Raw genomic sequence first — 14,968 nt, 5'->3', positions numbered from 1 at the left:
ATAGTTTAACAAATCGCTCGGACATCGATTGCCTAAGTCTGCTCCGTCGTTCGGCGCTCCTTCACTTCTGTCCGCGCACGCTCGCTCTGCATCTACAAGAGCCTTGGGAGGAGGGGCCTTGATGTGGGTAGGTGAAGGCCAAGGGGGCGTGTCTGAAGCGGCAGGCCTGACCGGCAGGCCTTGTTCTGAGCGCAAGGGGAGGGGCGTCGCTCACACAAAAGGGAGGGACGTCGTGAAGGGGCGTGGCCTCAGCTCCACAGACGATTCCATCACTGCAAGGTGGCTCGGGGCAACAGGGGCGGAGCTTCGTGTTGAATAAGGGGGCGGAGTTCGATGAGTGTCCGAGGTGCGCGAGGGAGTGGTCTGGGGAAAGAGGCGAGACTTATCGTGTACGGGGGAGGGGCTTCAGCAAGAGGCGTGGCCTTGGTCGTAGTGCTCCGTAGTGTGCTGCTGACAGAAGCGGTGCGCGAGCTGGGGCTGCGCGAGCCCCCAGATGAAGAGCCAGCTCTACTGAAGCCACGGGGAGCCTCGCGACCCCAGCCCACCGGGACAGGAAAGAGAGCGCTCCACGGAGGGAGGAGCGCGTCCTGGCGGACGGAGCCCACCTTCATCGAAGATACCACTGTCCAGAAAACTAGCCCCCTCCGAGAACGATCCACAGCATCTGAAGACGAGAATTCCATATTTCAATGGAAAAGAGAAACATTCACTCAGAATAAGAAAACGAACCCTCCTGTGAGGACAATCCATTATCCGCCAAAAAAGAGAATTCCTCGTTTAAGAGGAAAAGAGCAACATTCGCCTGGAGCAAGGAGACGGTAGGAGCCGAGGTGTCTCCGAAAGAAAACAGCCCATTCACCTCAATGCACCATCCCTCCACCCCAATACAACAAGCTCCCCCAGCAGAGACAGAAAATTCTCGCGCCAGGACAAGTGGGGTTCCTAAAACCAAATATGCGCTTTAACCCCTTACAGCGCCAGCATACGAAAAATCATTCGAGGTTCAGTACCCCAGCATGAAAGAGCTCATCCAGGGACAAGAGCTCTGTACCACTCTACTTTGCTCACCTCTCGGGACAAGAACCGCCGAATAGAAGAAATATTCCCCCATTTTACATCAGACAAGACTCCCATAGTAAGAGATCAGGAGAACAGTCAGGAAAGACAACCCAGGACTATTACCCACAAGGCATCTGAGTGTCTCCATTACAAGATCCATCCCACCCTCCTTGGAGAAAGAGCCCCCTATTTGGATAACTCTTCCCCATGGACCATAACATTCACCAAACGAGTTAAAACCTAAAGCACCTGGCAAGGGTACCCAAGGACAAGTACTCCCTACTCTCCATCAGGTGCAACAAAAGGGCCCCAGAGAACGTGTCCCCTTATTCCCCAGTACAAGGAGCACGCCTTAGGCAAGAGGAACCGCTCTTAGCCCAGAAGAACCTTCTGCACAGGCAGTAGACCTTCGCAGCACAGTACACTTCGCTCCATTTTGCTGGAGAACATCCATGTGCCCCCCATGCTGAGCGTTTCCCCCTGGCCCACGCAGGGCTCCAACATGGACATGTACCCATCCATGCACCAGGAGTTGGAGGAGCTTGAGGGCAGCGGAGCCCTGGAGAGGATCCTGCGAGAATGTGTGTGCCAACAGCAGGGATGGGTGCGGGTCTCCGGTAAGACTATTCACCTGTGCATTCTGCACACAGCATGACTGGGTGTGCATCTGTGGTAACTGACTGCTTGTAGCCTTTCATACTTCTAGTCACCTGTGCATTACACTGCAAGTATACACTGTGTTGATAACATCATGTCATCTGTATTTGTGTGGTAACGTGCTGTTGACCTTGTTCAGCAGTAAGTGTAGACCGTGTATTTGTGTCAGTTCTGGGTGCTGCGTTGTGATATGAGAGCGTGTGCAAGCTTCTCAACTCTGAGCGTACCATCTCAAACTACCAAGATTTGGTTATGTCTTTACTTAATCAAATGATTGCTTGTTTTGGGACACCACCACCTAGTGAACACTAACAGCAACTCTATCAAAGTAGGACCAAAGAAGAATGCACAGCATTCACTAAGCGTGCACTTCTTCCACCTTTTACTATGTCCAGTTTTCTTTGTTGAGGAGCAACGACTACACTGTGTCATGGTCATGTTTTATAATTGTGGTATCTTAAGGTGTCAATTGTGAATGGGCTTTAATTGAAGGCCATGTGCTAATGTTACAATATTTCAAGTGCTTACTTCGTTCACCTCTGCAGCATTTTAGTGGGGTTAGTGTGATAAACCTCATTCAGTGTAACCTTTTAACACAAAAGTTCAATCTAAGCAACATTACATTAACAAATAGTTGGGAGCAGATGCAAAGTGGATTGTGTATGCAGACCGCAGTTGAATTGAATATACAACATCTATTTTCTCAGTGATCTTTAAAAAATCCCGACTAGCATGAGGGGTGTTACATTTAGCTACTAGACTTCCAAGGACCCTGTATTTGCTGGACGCTGGTCCATTAGAATATTCAATAAGTAGCCTGGAAGACTGAATTCCTCTACAGCACGTTGGGGGAGAAAGGGGCAAGCTTTATGCCTATAGCCACCATGCTGGTTTCCATCAGCACTTATTTGGAAGTCATGTCAAGTTAGAAAAGAGAATTGGATGGTGGGTGATAATGGTTTGGGAAATGCAGTGATTTTTTCCTCTCCTTATATAGTTTGACTTAGTGCTAGGAAATGTCTGGTAGGTTCCCTTAATGCTATTCATTTCCCCACCACAGGGATCCTTTTCATGTTGATGTGCCAATCTGAATTCCCAGAAATGGAATACCTTTGGAGTTAGGACCATTTCTTCATACAGATCATCTCCAGTGCTTAAGTTTAGCAGCAGAATCTGCATTCTGAAGGCTGAATGAGAGCTGAATTGTTAGTCCACCTACAATGCTCCATAGGCTGTTTAATGCAGTAATCTTGTCATGGTATCGATCCAGACCCACAAGAAGGTTCAAGGAAACCGCACAGTGTTGACTGCTCCATACAATGTTTTGGTCCAATAAAAACAATTCCAGAGAAAATGCAACCAGACTCTAAAATGGAAAAAAGTGTAATCTTTAAACCTAATGTCCGCAGTAAAATTATAGAATCTGGCTGAGGAAGATCACTGAGGATGCCGCACCATCTCAAATTGGCTTTTAATTAGACCTCAGTTAATTAGAAGACAACTTTGTGCTGTCCAATCTCTTCCTCTAGTTGCTGAGATTCTTTTCCTACCCATGGTGCTTTGACCCGCTGATAATTCCCCAGGACATTTTTCCAAGGCACATTGACTGTTATGGCTACCTAACATTAACTTCATATTAGGGGCTTAGTCTCAGTTCTCCCCTTCTTCTTGTGTCTATTTTGTTCGTTTGATGGACGATGTATATCTTTTTTTTTCACCAAAAATGTCTAGTAGTGTATTTTTATTCTCTTACTGAGTCCTTTGTCTGAACATTGTTTATCTCATTTTTCATAAGTTTGAAAAATGCGGTTCCTCATTTCCCTTTCATCTTCTAGGTGAAGTAGTGTGCTTGACTAAACGACCAAACAGCTCGCCACGATTATCTTGTGGCAATTCGGTTCATCTTTATTATAGACTCAGTTGTGTTCAGTACAATGTAATCACAGATATAGGGTGTGAAGGCTATCCTCTCTCCGCCACCCACCCTACTCCCAGGCCAACAAGTTTGTCAGTAACCCGCATTGTCACAATATCTCGAGGAGCGGACAATTTGTTTTGTTTCTTACAGGCATTGTTTTCTGATTCCGCTTCTATGCGGAGAACAAGTGGGTGACTCTTCTTGCTAGTGTGTTGCTATCCTTGGGATCTATTTCTACGCTCAGTACTCTCAAGTGTAACCAACGGGACCCGATACACTTAGTAGCTGACCTTCACACCAACACCTATGCAACTACTGGGAGAAAGCTGACTATGTCCCAAAATAACCTATGTTTAGGTTTTTGTTTCCTCACCGGAAGCAAGATGCTCCACATGCTGTACCACTTCTTCATAATAGAAATGTTACTTTTCTGTCATACAGAAATCTTTGGACATGAGGCGTGTCAAGCTGAAAATATGTTGGTCAAGCCCCTATTGACCTTCCCTTGCCTGCTAGTGGACGCCCTGCTCCCGAGGTAAGAGTGCTCATTCTTCCTTCTAGGGACATTCTCACACTTCTCTGTGGATGTAACTCCCTGCTGAAGGGAATCCATCCAGGGAGAGGAGCTGTACTTATCAGCTGTCTTCTATAAGCAGAAACAGCCACTCCTAGGGACAGAGAAGGTAACACAAGCTTTCTTTCTAAGCAATACAAATAAAATGCCACTCACACCTTTCCTAGCATTAAAACAATATATACGCAGAAGAGCAGCAAAGAACACACTTTGTTGAAAATCACGTTCCTGCACGACCCCGTCAGAGGCTGTTGGCTTTCTGTGAAAGGCCAGACGTTTTCACATCTAATCTCTTCCACCTGCCTCAGTATCCTTGTCTGTGAAACATTCTTAACATAAAGTCGTGAATACCCATATTATCACAAATATGAACCAGTAATTAATTCTGCTCTCTGTACAGTTCTATGACATACACAAGATGGTGGCCTGAGACCAAGCATGAAGGATAGTGTGGATTGGCCTGCATATGTGACTGTCGTCTAGCCACTCATCTGTAGAGGCAAAGGAGGTACATTATTTTAACATGAGGCGTGAACAGTGCTTGTTTTAACAAGTTGGGGGTAGATTTATGATTAGTAGTCATTTATATTGCAGCTTTGTTCTGTGCTAGGATGACCAATTGCATGTGTGCTTTTAAAATATTGCTGTTTATTGGGGCAAGGTTATCCCCACACATTGATCTACAACTGTGACTGGTAGGCCCCACTCCACTCCACACTGTGTGTTGCTTACAGCTATCTGTATCACCAGTTAACCAGAGGCCTCTTCCATCCTTCATTTGCTCAAAGGTTGGATTGTGTAACAGACGGTGGTGTCAAATCTAGGTGCCTCCTAGTTGTAGACTCGCGATGAAGACAAGAAAGCCTCTGCCAGTGAGCTTTCAGAAACACGTTGTTACCATTCACTGGGGACTGAATTTAATCTTACCCTTAACTATAGAAAGATACTTTCCTAATGATGGTAGTGGAAAACTGTAGACATTGTCGTTCTCTTAGTTATCATGGATGGTCTAACTGTGGGTAGAGAGGTAGAGCCCTTTAATGACGTTCGTAAAATGTGTTCTAAATTCTAAATCGATAAACCATTTTTTCATCTAGTCAAATTAACAAGCTTCTTTGGAAATATAAATGTGTTCTCAAGTAAGGTGTGATCAAGCTAAATTGTGTCTCCTAAACAAGGTGGCAGATAATTGGAGAATGCCTAAACAGCTGCATACCATCAAGTAAGGAAGCAGATGATGGACATTTGTAGTATGTGCACTGTAAGATAGTCTATATAAAGCCTTGTCTTTCACATTTTCTCTTCGCTGACCAGGTTATGTGCATAGTGGGCAGTGGTGCATTGCTAGCTGGCAGTGCCGTATTATCCGTGGAGGGAATACCATTACTACATTGAATAGCAACATGGACCTCTGTGCAGCTTTTAATGTGTTCTTAAACATGCACAATTATGGTGTATGTTTTATAGAATGTAAACTTTGAATATATTAAATTTCTGAATACATGCACATATATGATGAGTTATATTTGCACACAACAGAAAAGATGTTTAATTAAAATTTTAAAAAACAGAGTTTATTTTCTTATTGATAGGAGTAATGCACATCCTACTCTATGGTATTTGATTGAATTTGCTTTTATATAGTGCTTCATACCCGAGAGCGAGGTGTCTTAAGTACTTTATTTGACGCTACACTGTGGGAGGTGTGACTAAGGACAGTTGAGTGGGACATAGAGCGGATACAGTACAGAGCGCCTATGAGTTACTCTACAGCAGGCCTGTGGGATTTTTGGTGACTCCAGAGCCTTCATTCCATGTCCTGTGCTTGATACAACAGTAAGGACGGTCTTTTTGTAGATGTTGTAGGGACTAGTCTGTAGAAAAGACAGCTATCTGCCTGGGTGGCCTGCATTACTGTCTTCTTTAATCCAATTATAATTGTGCCGAGATTCGTATAGTGCTTAGAATGTCAAGGACTATAGTAAAGCAGTAGTCTTTGTCTGACAGATCTCTTGCATTCTGTGCACGTCATCATTGGAACTGAGTGGCTTAGTTTATGTGGGATGATGGCCGCTGCCTAAAAGTATGGGCATGTGTTCATAGTTTGTTTAAAAAGTATGGGCATGTGTTCATAGTTTGTTTATTGTTATTGTTACCTATCTACTGATCCCAAAATCTGGGTTAGAGATGCGGGTCCAGTGTGCTCTTGTTACGGCCAGCCTGGATAGAGTAATTTACCAGGATGACAAAAGATAGGTCTCCACAGATTACAAGCGGCCACGGTAGTGTCCATTAGTGGTACTCTCATGGCCTGGGAGCACTCTTGGGGCTATCGTTGCGTGCTGATCTTGAATGTTGCACCTCTCCTCTAGAGTGGTCCTGCAGTCTTTTTTCAGATAGTTAGTCTTGCTGAATTTAGATGCCACCTCGAGAAACAAATTGATTTGAAAGTGTGCAGTGTGAAACCCAGATTATGACAACATTCGGTTTATACTTGCCCATCGCCGCAACTTCCTTCACTGTCTCATTTCTTTCTGTTCTTCAGTTAAACAATTGGTCAGCCAGCTCAGTTCGACGGTGCTGTGGACGAAGGAGGAGGAGGAAAGGCGTTTTTAGCAATTGTTGGAAGCCGTTGGCATGTCTTTGAACACTTGACCTATGAACTTTAGGTGCTTTAAATGAACTTCTGTTTCCATTCTTTCCAGCTTTTCTCATCTTGAGTACGTTTTTTTTTCAATTCGCTTCGTATCTGAAATACAAGATTGACTTCAGCAACGATTGACGTAGCTGTATATTTTTGGTGCTGCATATCCACAAACCAATTTAACTGCGGGTGTTAATGTTTATGGGAGGAGTGAGGGAAGCTTCTTAGCTTCTTCCTGCGTCCAGAAGGGACCACTTCCTCTGCTGTTTGGGGCCAGGGAAGCTCCTGTTTCCCCTGTTGCTAATTTTAAAATAGTGTCATTGTTAAGGGAGGCTCCACTCCCAACCAGGGGGTGGTCATAGAAAAGATATCCGGCTACTATTATATATTAACTGCTTCCCTTTACAACAGTGGGAGTTGGTTCCGATTGGCTGGAAGAGAGAGGCCAGTCCAACGTAATTATTAGCTGATGGTTTGGATTCGACCGTCTGCTTCATCTCAGGACCTTCAATCTTTGTCCTTTGTACAACACCTATCTAGAGAGTCTTTCTCTGCGAGTTCTCCCAAAGTATGAAACCTAAAAAGGGAACCCTTGTACTGTTGTACACATTCCATTAATATCACATAGCTCGAAGTTAACTGCTGTATAGCACAGGGCATGCCATACTTAAATCATATAAGTGCTCCCGCAGAACAGAGTGCTGGTCCACTGTATCTAATCTGGGAATCAGTCTCTTTAGAACGAAGGGCTGTAAGTGAACCTATCTAGTGCTCGGTCTTTTTTGGAGGAAGCAATGGACAGTGTACACTTGGTGATCAATCTATCTTGGAAGATACAATGTACCGTAGTAAATTTGTTTGTTAAACTACTGCAAGCAATCTAGAATAGCACCTCTGGTGTTCTGCGGATATATAAGATAAAACAATGTGCAGTAGCACACCTGCTACTCAGCCTCCTGCAATGTACTTCTCTAGCGCTCGGTCTTTCCATGACCAAGCCATGTGCACATTTGTTGATTGGCCTGTCCAGGATCAGGTGATGTACAGTAGCACATCAGGTGAAGGTTCTGTCCAGGTTGAAGCAGTGTACATATATGGTGTTATCCCCGTCGAGGACGATGGGCCTTGCTCTTCTGAACTGAGATCGTCAATTTTTGAGCTTGCTTTTCTAAAATGTCTTACCGACAGTGTAGGTCTAGCAGTGTTTTGGGGAAAGGTCTGCCCTCTACGATTTCTGAGTGATCGCTGAATCCCATACACAGCCCCCAGTGTATCCTGTATTTCCATTCTTTTACCCCCTATAGTGAAGTATTTATTACGTGGTGAGAACTCCACCCAATATCTGCTCTTTTGTTTGCAAAGTTTGCTTATGTTTATTTTTATAGAACGCTGTGTCTGTTTTAGCTTCTCAATGAAGAATTCTCAGTTTCCCTGTAAAATAGCGTACTTTGTCTAAACAATTAAATTCCTTGCAGAGCTTCGTAGTCAGTGTGCAAGAGAAAAAGTACCCAATATATACAGGCAAACACTTATTGTCTGAAGGTGCTGCTAACATGATTCCAGCCCTGGTACTCTGTTCCAAGGCCTTTGGACTCACTTGGATATCATTCCAACCCACAAATTGCCTCTCTTCGCGCTGAAGATGTGCACTTGAACAGGTTTGCATGAAGTAGTACAAAACCGTGCAGTTCCTATTGCATGATGTCTTCAGAACTGCGTCCTCGTCTCCTGTGCCATCCACAACGGGCTACATCAGGACTATCTTGAACAGCCATGTTAAGACCACTCCAGTAACACTGAATTTTGTTCACTCGATCTCCCATTGACCAACAACATCATGTCTAGGAAGTGTTGCCTCATTCGTAAGGGTATATTTGTGGGTGATGGGGTACCTTGCAGAGAACTGGCCCTCGGGGAGTGCCAGTGATCTGTCAAAAGCCTAAACATCCAGTGTATTGATGTGCTGCTGATGTAAAATCCTTCTGTTTTGCAACAGTGTTTTGCTGAGTGTGAACAAAGCTCTAGAACATGGTTTCAGGCACTTCTTGACTGGAACCGTATGTACTAACGTATTTTCCCATAGACCAAGAATGCAAACACCATCTAGTACTCCTGGCCTTATGTCTGGAATGTGGAAGGACACAACAAAAGTAACGTCATTGCACAATGACCCATCTTGGACATCTAATAACGCTGCCATAAAGTTGGCAATCTGTGCAGGATTTGTTGCGTAACAACCAAAAATAACATTTGTTGCTAAATAGTTTATTTTTATATATGGAGGTGATTATTTTATCATATTTTATTTTGTATCGCTCAAGTTCCATATCTGAGTCTGTTTTTATCTTTTAAAAATCTCAAACCTGAATTGACTGCAATTGTAGCCTCATCCCTACTTGCAGGCTGTGGTTTGGAGTGCTGTGTTCAGACTCCCTTCAGCAGGGACACATTCAGGCACTTAGAGCGCCTTGAGTGCGACAAAGGTGACAGCTGGGTGACATCCCGCCACTAAAACGAAGGCTTTTTGCTTTTAAGGTGATAGACTTCTCTAAACGAAGGCTTTTTGCTTTTAAGGTGATCGTCTTTTCGCGTCTACTCTGTAATTTTGTTTGAAAAGCAATTTGTTTTATTAAAGCAGTAACGGCAGCCAGTCGATGAGTATCCTGAAGAGAGGGGTCCCATTGCTTGAGATGCGACCATGACAACCTTGATTTCCCTCACAGCTTTTTCCTGCCACACACAGAATATTCAGTAATTAAATAAAAGTCCAACCAGTAGTCTGTTGTTGGTTTTAGTCTAATGAATCCACTTTTTAGAGGCTCTCCTCTACAGACAGTAATAAACAACCAGATGTGTTCTCTATATTGACATGTTTGTGCTATTTCTTTAAAAAAAAAAACATTTGAATACATAGCATCCACGTCCCATCCTCGGGCAAAAGTTACATTAGCGAATGACCATTCAAGGGCATTGTACACTGTATTGCAGATGCGCAGTAAACTGTTGTACGTAAAGCTGTGGTTAAGATTGGGTTTATTTCTGTTAAAATATAGAATATCACACAGATGCTATATTAGAAGTAACTGGAATCTGCTTTTGCTCCATCAAAATGTCTTGGTTTCCTTCCTAATGCTCCGTTTAAAGTTAGGATTGTCTTAATTTGGAGTGCTGATCGAGGACTTGACTGCCTCCAATCGATTCATCCTGTTTTGGCATGGTATTCATTTATCATTGTCCAAAGCCTGCATAGCCCCAATTCCACGCGTCAGATCAGGTGATGCCTTTGTTGCGCTTGTTGGAAGTGTTAATACCTTGATGTGTTCCTTTTGCATAGGGCAGTATCTTAATTTGCTTTAAGATGGGTGATATAGATTTGGATCTTTTAAAGGAGGCATTACCTCCATTAACTCTTCAATTGGGCAGTATCTCTTTCTGCTTTAGGTATTGGGGCTTTCACTTATTCTTATCAAAGGGATGGTCCCTCTGCTGCATTTAAAGGGGATGTACGTATGTCTGCTTTTTAGGTCTCGGCTACAGATAGCGCTAGAATACATTTACCTTACCCAGTCCATAGTTGTGAATGTAAATAATGTATTCATTCATTGTTAGATCTTTTGTCATGCCACCTTTTTAAGTGAAGCCTGCAACAGCGGCTGTTCTGTATGCACTCTCGCTTGTGAGGCTTATTATTTACATTAAAGGGCTTGGTGCCGGCCCATTTCTTACTATTTGTTGGCTGCATGGCCAGTGCAGGCCTCGTGTCCTTTCCTTTACTTTCTGTGGAGCATAGATCAAGGACAGATTGATTCATCTTAATGCCTGTCCGCTGCTCGGGCTGTGATTGAGGTACTATTTCTTCTTTTCCCTTCCACCCATCCCTTGCTACTCCCATGGGGTGCTAATTTGAAAAAGGTCTATAACTAGTACAATTAACACATAAACGAATAGTGATATCAAGAACCCACTACATATAAATGATCATGAACCACTTTGTTGTACTTTTATTCAAAATTTATTATATTTGATTGATTTTGTAAAGAATATATACTTTTTTAAATTTTTTTAAAAAAAATTGAGTTTTTTTAGAGGATGACTGATAAATAGTTTTGAAGAAACCTTTTATACATTACTAAATCAAAAATGGTTTGTTATTGATGGTGCAAAAAAACATACATATGACAGGACATAAAATCAGACAACAAGAAGATGAATGAACAGGATGTAGGCAAAGCGGTAGATACACACTACGCGTGTTTCGACTCGTTAGCCTTCATCAGGTGACCCGTCTTTGACTCTATAATTAAGACACAAAGAATATTCATATAAACCTACAATACATCACATAGTATACATATATATAGTGGGCACATCTAATTACTTGGTGATATTTACATTTTGTTTATCGAGATAACATACATATATATACATTTCATCTTTATATTATTTACAATTAAAATTTCTTATTATAGTGTACATGTCCTAACATTGCACAGTTTCAAAATAAGCCACATCAGATAGACTGAACATTACATTTCTTAGAGATCATGCGTTCACAGCTTGTTCCCTGGATGTAGATTAAATATTAGAGTCACTTAGTATATTACACATACTAGGACAGCATATACCAAAAAACTTACTCTTGTCATGTGATATAGAGAAAGCCAGGATATATAGCATCAAGCATTTCAGATACATATATACAACACAATTTATTCGGTAACCGTGGCGATGGATTAAGGGTAGGGGGCATAGCAAAAAAACACATCATGGAGAAAGGGGCACTTAGTCATCCTGTTATAAGGCACATAGTCCTTCTGTTATAAGGCTTTTGAGAAACACTAGATGTAGCATTGATGGATAGACAGGTATGCAATGGTACTTACCAAAACAGTTTAGGATGAGTGGAAAGCTAGTCCAGAAAACTAGCTAGTTGTACGTTCAATCTAGTAGACCTAGCATACTGGTAGGGAAGGTGATGATGCAAAGTTGAATTATACACGTGTAATTTCCTGTAATGGTAGAGGAAAACGAAAAAACCTAATAGGTATTTATGTAAAGTTAAAGTAAAATCTAACCAATGGTGTTATAAGAGGTTAATATACCTTAGATGTATTTTGATCGCGACGTACAGTATTTCATTAATTCTGAGAATAGATATGGTGCTAGTAGTAAAACACTTCAAATATCTCGGCGTTGTGGTTAATTGCTCTAAAAATATAAGGAGCATTGTATTAAAAATTAAAAATCAAAAGCCAGATAGTATATCAGATAAACAGCAGCAGAGTGATAAAGTCCAGGGTAGATAACTTAAATTATGGACATCTAGAAGAAAAGCCAGATCGATTTTCATATGGAAATAATAGGATAATTCTACAGGCGCAGAAAGACAAAAAATAAATAAACAGGTATTACTACATATGACTTAACTAAGCTTAGCCATATTTGCTACTCTATCTTGAATGAGGTAATTGGTGTAACTGACTGTACTGTACCAACTTACATGAAGTTGCTGTGATAATTAGGGGTGATATAGTGTATCAACTTTAAAAGAAGAATTTAGTCATCTGAGAGGAATTACAGTACTGGAATCTTATGATAATTAAGATCCGTTTTATTCCCTATGATGATGAGGAACAGCTTCAGCTCACACAGAAAACCAATACAAAATGAATCATGAATGTCCACTTGCTGTCTAAGTAAGATAAACGATATGGGGCTCTACAATTGATATGAAGAGACTGTGGATATTGTAAGCTAGCTAGCGCTAAGCCCTGCTGAAGCATGGTCGGTACCCTTCTACTGACGAAGTTACATGAATTTGTAATCGTCAGGAATGTCTAACTATCATTCATGGTTATATGCCTTAAGTGTTTATGAGGCGCAGCCATATTACTCTAACAACAGATGCAGCAATAAATGTGAATACATCGTTTTTGCCATACCCAAGGTTAGAGAGAGTATAATGGATGCTTCCTAACTCTTACTAAAATAAACGAGTAGAATAGATATCTACTTGAATACAGCTTTGTAGACTAAGGGTAAGTCTTGTTCACTAACTAGTAACAAGACGTGGCGAGATAGTTAAATAACTGCTCGTGATAAACTTACTTTTCAAGGGTAGAATGCAGTAAATCTTCTGGCTTCTTCAACGCATCATAGATAATGGATCCCGGCGTCTAGTGACGGAAACGGGCGGATGAAAGGCAGCGCCATATTTAAAGGGGCGTTAATTGGCTGAGATTTTGAACAGGGACAACAGACTATGAGTGGAGGGCGGGTGACATGGTAAAAGAAAACGGACCGCCGATGGTTTGAGAGGATGGTTAACTATCGCGGTATAGATAAAGAAAACGGACAATGAAATTGAAGTAAGGGTCATAATAATAGAGGACGGAAAACGGAGGATAGAAGATTAAGTGATGGGTTGGCATTAACGTAGCTGCAAAAGAATAGTCGGATATTCGAAAAAAACGAAAACCAAGCAAAAAGATCTTATATATTAAGAGCAATAATTTTAAATACCAAATAAGGATAGACTGAAGCGTTTGTTAAGAAAAACATTAGTCCAGTGTATCTGCATTGAACCTAATTAGCAGTCTCCTACATGGCTGATTATGAGAAGGGATGTCATGGACTATTCCGAATTGCAAAATTGGTACTTCATGGCAGAATTGCATACTACCAAAGTACTGGTACAGATACTGAGACGTGCTCAGAAAGGAAATGAAATATAAAATAGAATATGATCAATTACTGGATGGATAGATTATGTTGTTCCAATCTGACTGTTTAAAAGTGTATATTATTATGTATATAGGATTAATGCTTAATGGTTGTATACATAATGGCTCTCTCTATGACAAAATCACATAGCTCTATCGTTCAAAGTGATAACGTACATATTTTCATATCTGACATTACAAAATAGCCTGCTCCCATGGAATGACGGAATTTAATCCTTTATTTACACTGTCCAACATAAAGATATAGTATACCTCATGTTTTTTCCTGATTGCATCACAGCAGAGCCCTGCTGTGGGCGTGATTTTTTCTAGGATAAACCATCTTATATCCTCAGGTTTATGTCGGTGTTCAAGGAAATGGCATACCAAAGGGGCTGTTAGTTTTTTTGTCCAAATTGCCGATCTATGTTCGGCAAGTCGAACATTCATGGATCGTGCCGTTTCCCCAACGTATGCTTTTTGACAGGGACAAAGTATCATGTATACAATATTTTTAGATTTACAGTTAGTCATGCATTTACTTTGGATCGTTACCTTATTGTAGCAGACTGACGGACTTTCTATCACTAAGGGACATGATACACATGTGCCGCATCTGTAGTTGCCTAAGACAGGTGATAGATCCATTATGTTTCGTTGTACTCCCATGGGGTGCTCCCTCCTCCTCCCCGCACCTCCCTTGTATAGGTTTTCCCCCCATCCCATTGTTGCTGCTCCCGCCATCCTCCTCCACCACCCTCCCCTTGTGTTGCCTCCCCCCTCTGCTTTTTTTTTTTTTACCATGTTGCACAGGAGCGTGGGTTGCTGTGCAACATTGCTTAAAAAAAGGTTGCGTCACAGTGCTTTATTTCTTGAATTCAAGCGACACAACATATCTTTAAAAAAAATAATTGGCAAGGCCAATAGATCTGGCATAGGTGAGACCTATTGGCTTTGCCAAAGCTCATTACTTGGGGAACCCAGTTTAGGTATGCCTTCCTCCTCATTCCTTATTTTCCATCAAAGTGCAAAGTCACTTCTGTATGACTGGACGCCTTTGTAGATAGAATGCCTGGGTGGCTGTTATGTTTGGCATGTTTTCTGGACTTTGCTTAGTAGTTCAGTTCAGGGTTGTGCAAAATACTGTTCTGTTCATCTATGCTTAGAGAATAATGTTACCTACTTAAATGCCACGGTCTCTGGCTTTCGTAGAGGCCAAGGTCTCTGGGTTTCATAGAGGCCAAGGTCTCTGGGTTTCTTAGAGGCCACGGTCTCTGGGTTTCGTAGAGGCCACGGTCTCTGGGTTTCGTAGAGGCCACGGTCTCTGGGTTTCGTAGAGGCCACGGTCTCTGGGTTTCGTAGAGGCCACGGTCTCTGGGTTTCGTAGAGGCCAC

At 42.1% G+C, this 14,968-nt stretch overlaps 1 protein-coding gene across 1 annotated transcript in view; it reads left to right on the top strand.

Moving 5' to 3' along the window:
• The first annotated feature begins 405 nt into the window (after nucleotides 1-405).
• RASAL2 (RAS protein activator like 2) overlaps nucleotides 406-14,968 on the top strand; it is a 785,014-nt gene continuing 770,451 nt past the window's right edge. Inside the window, exon 1 of the mRNA XM_086956462.1 lies at nucleotides 406-1,676. Coding sequence (XP_086812588.1) covers nucleotides 1,523-1,676 — 154 coding nt within the window. The 5' untranslated portion in view covers nucleotides 406-1,522. The remainder of the gene's footprint in view (nucleotides 1,677-14,968) is intronic.

This window comes from Lissotriton vulgaris, chromosome 1_1 (assembly GCF_964263255.1).
Source record: "Lissotriton vulgaris chromosome 1_1, aLisVul1.2, whole genome shotgun sequence".
In the NCBI taxonomy this organism is placed as follows: Eukaryota; Metazoa; Chordata; class Amphibia; order Caudata; family Salamandridae; genus Lissotriton; species Lissotriton vulgaris.
Note: the sequence above shows the minus strand (reverse complement) of the source record. Positions and strands in the feature narration are given on the sequence as shown.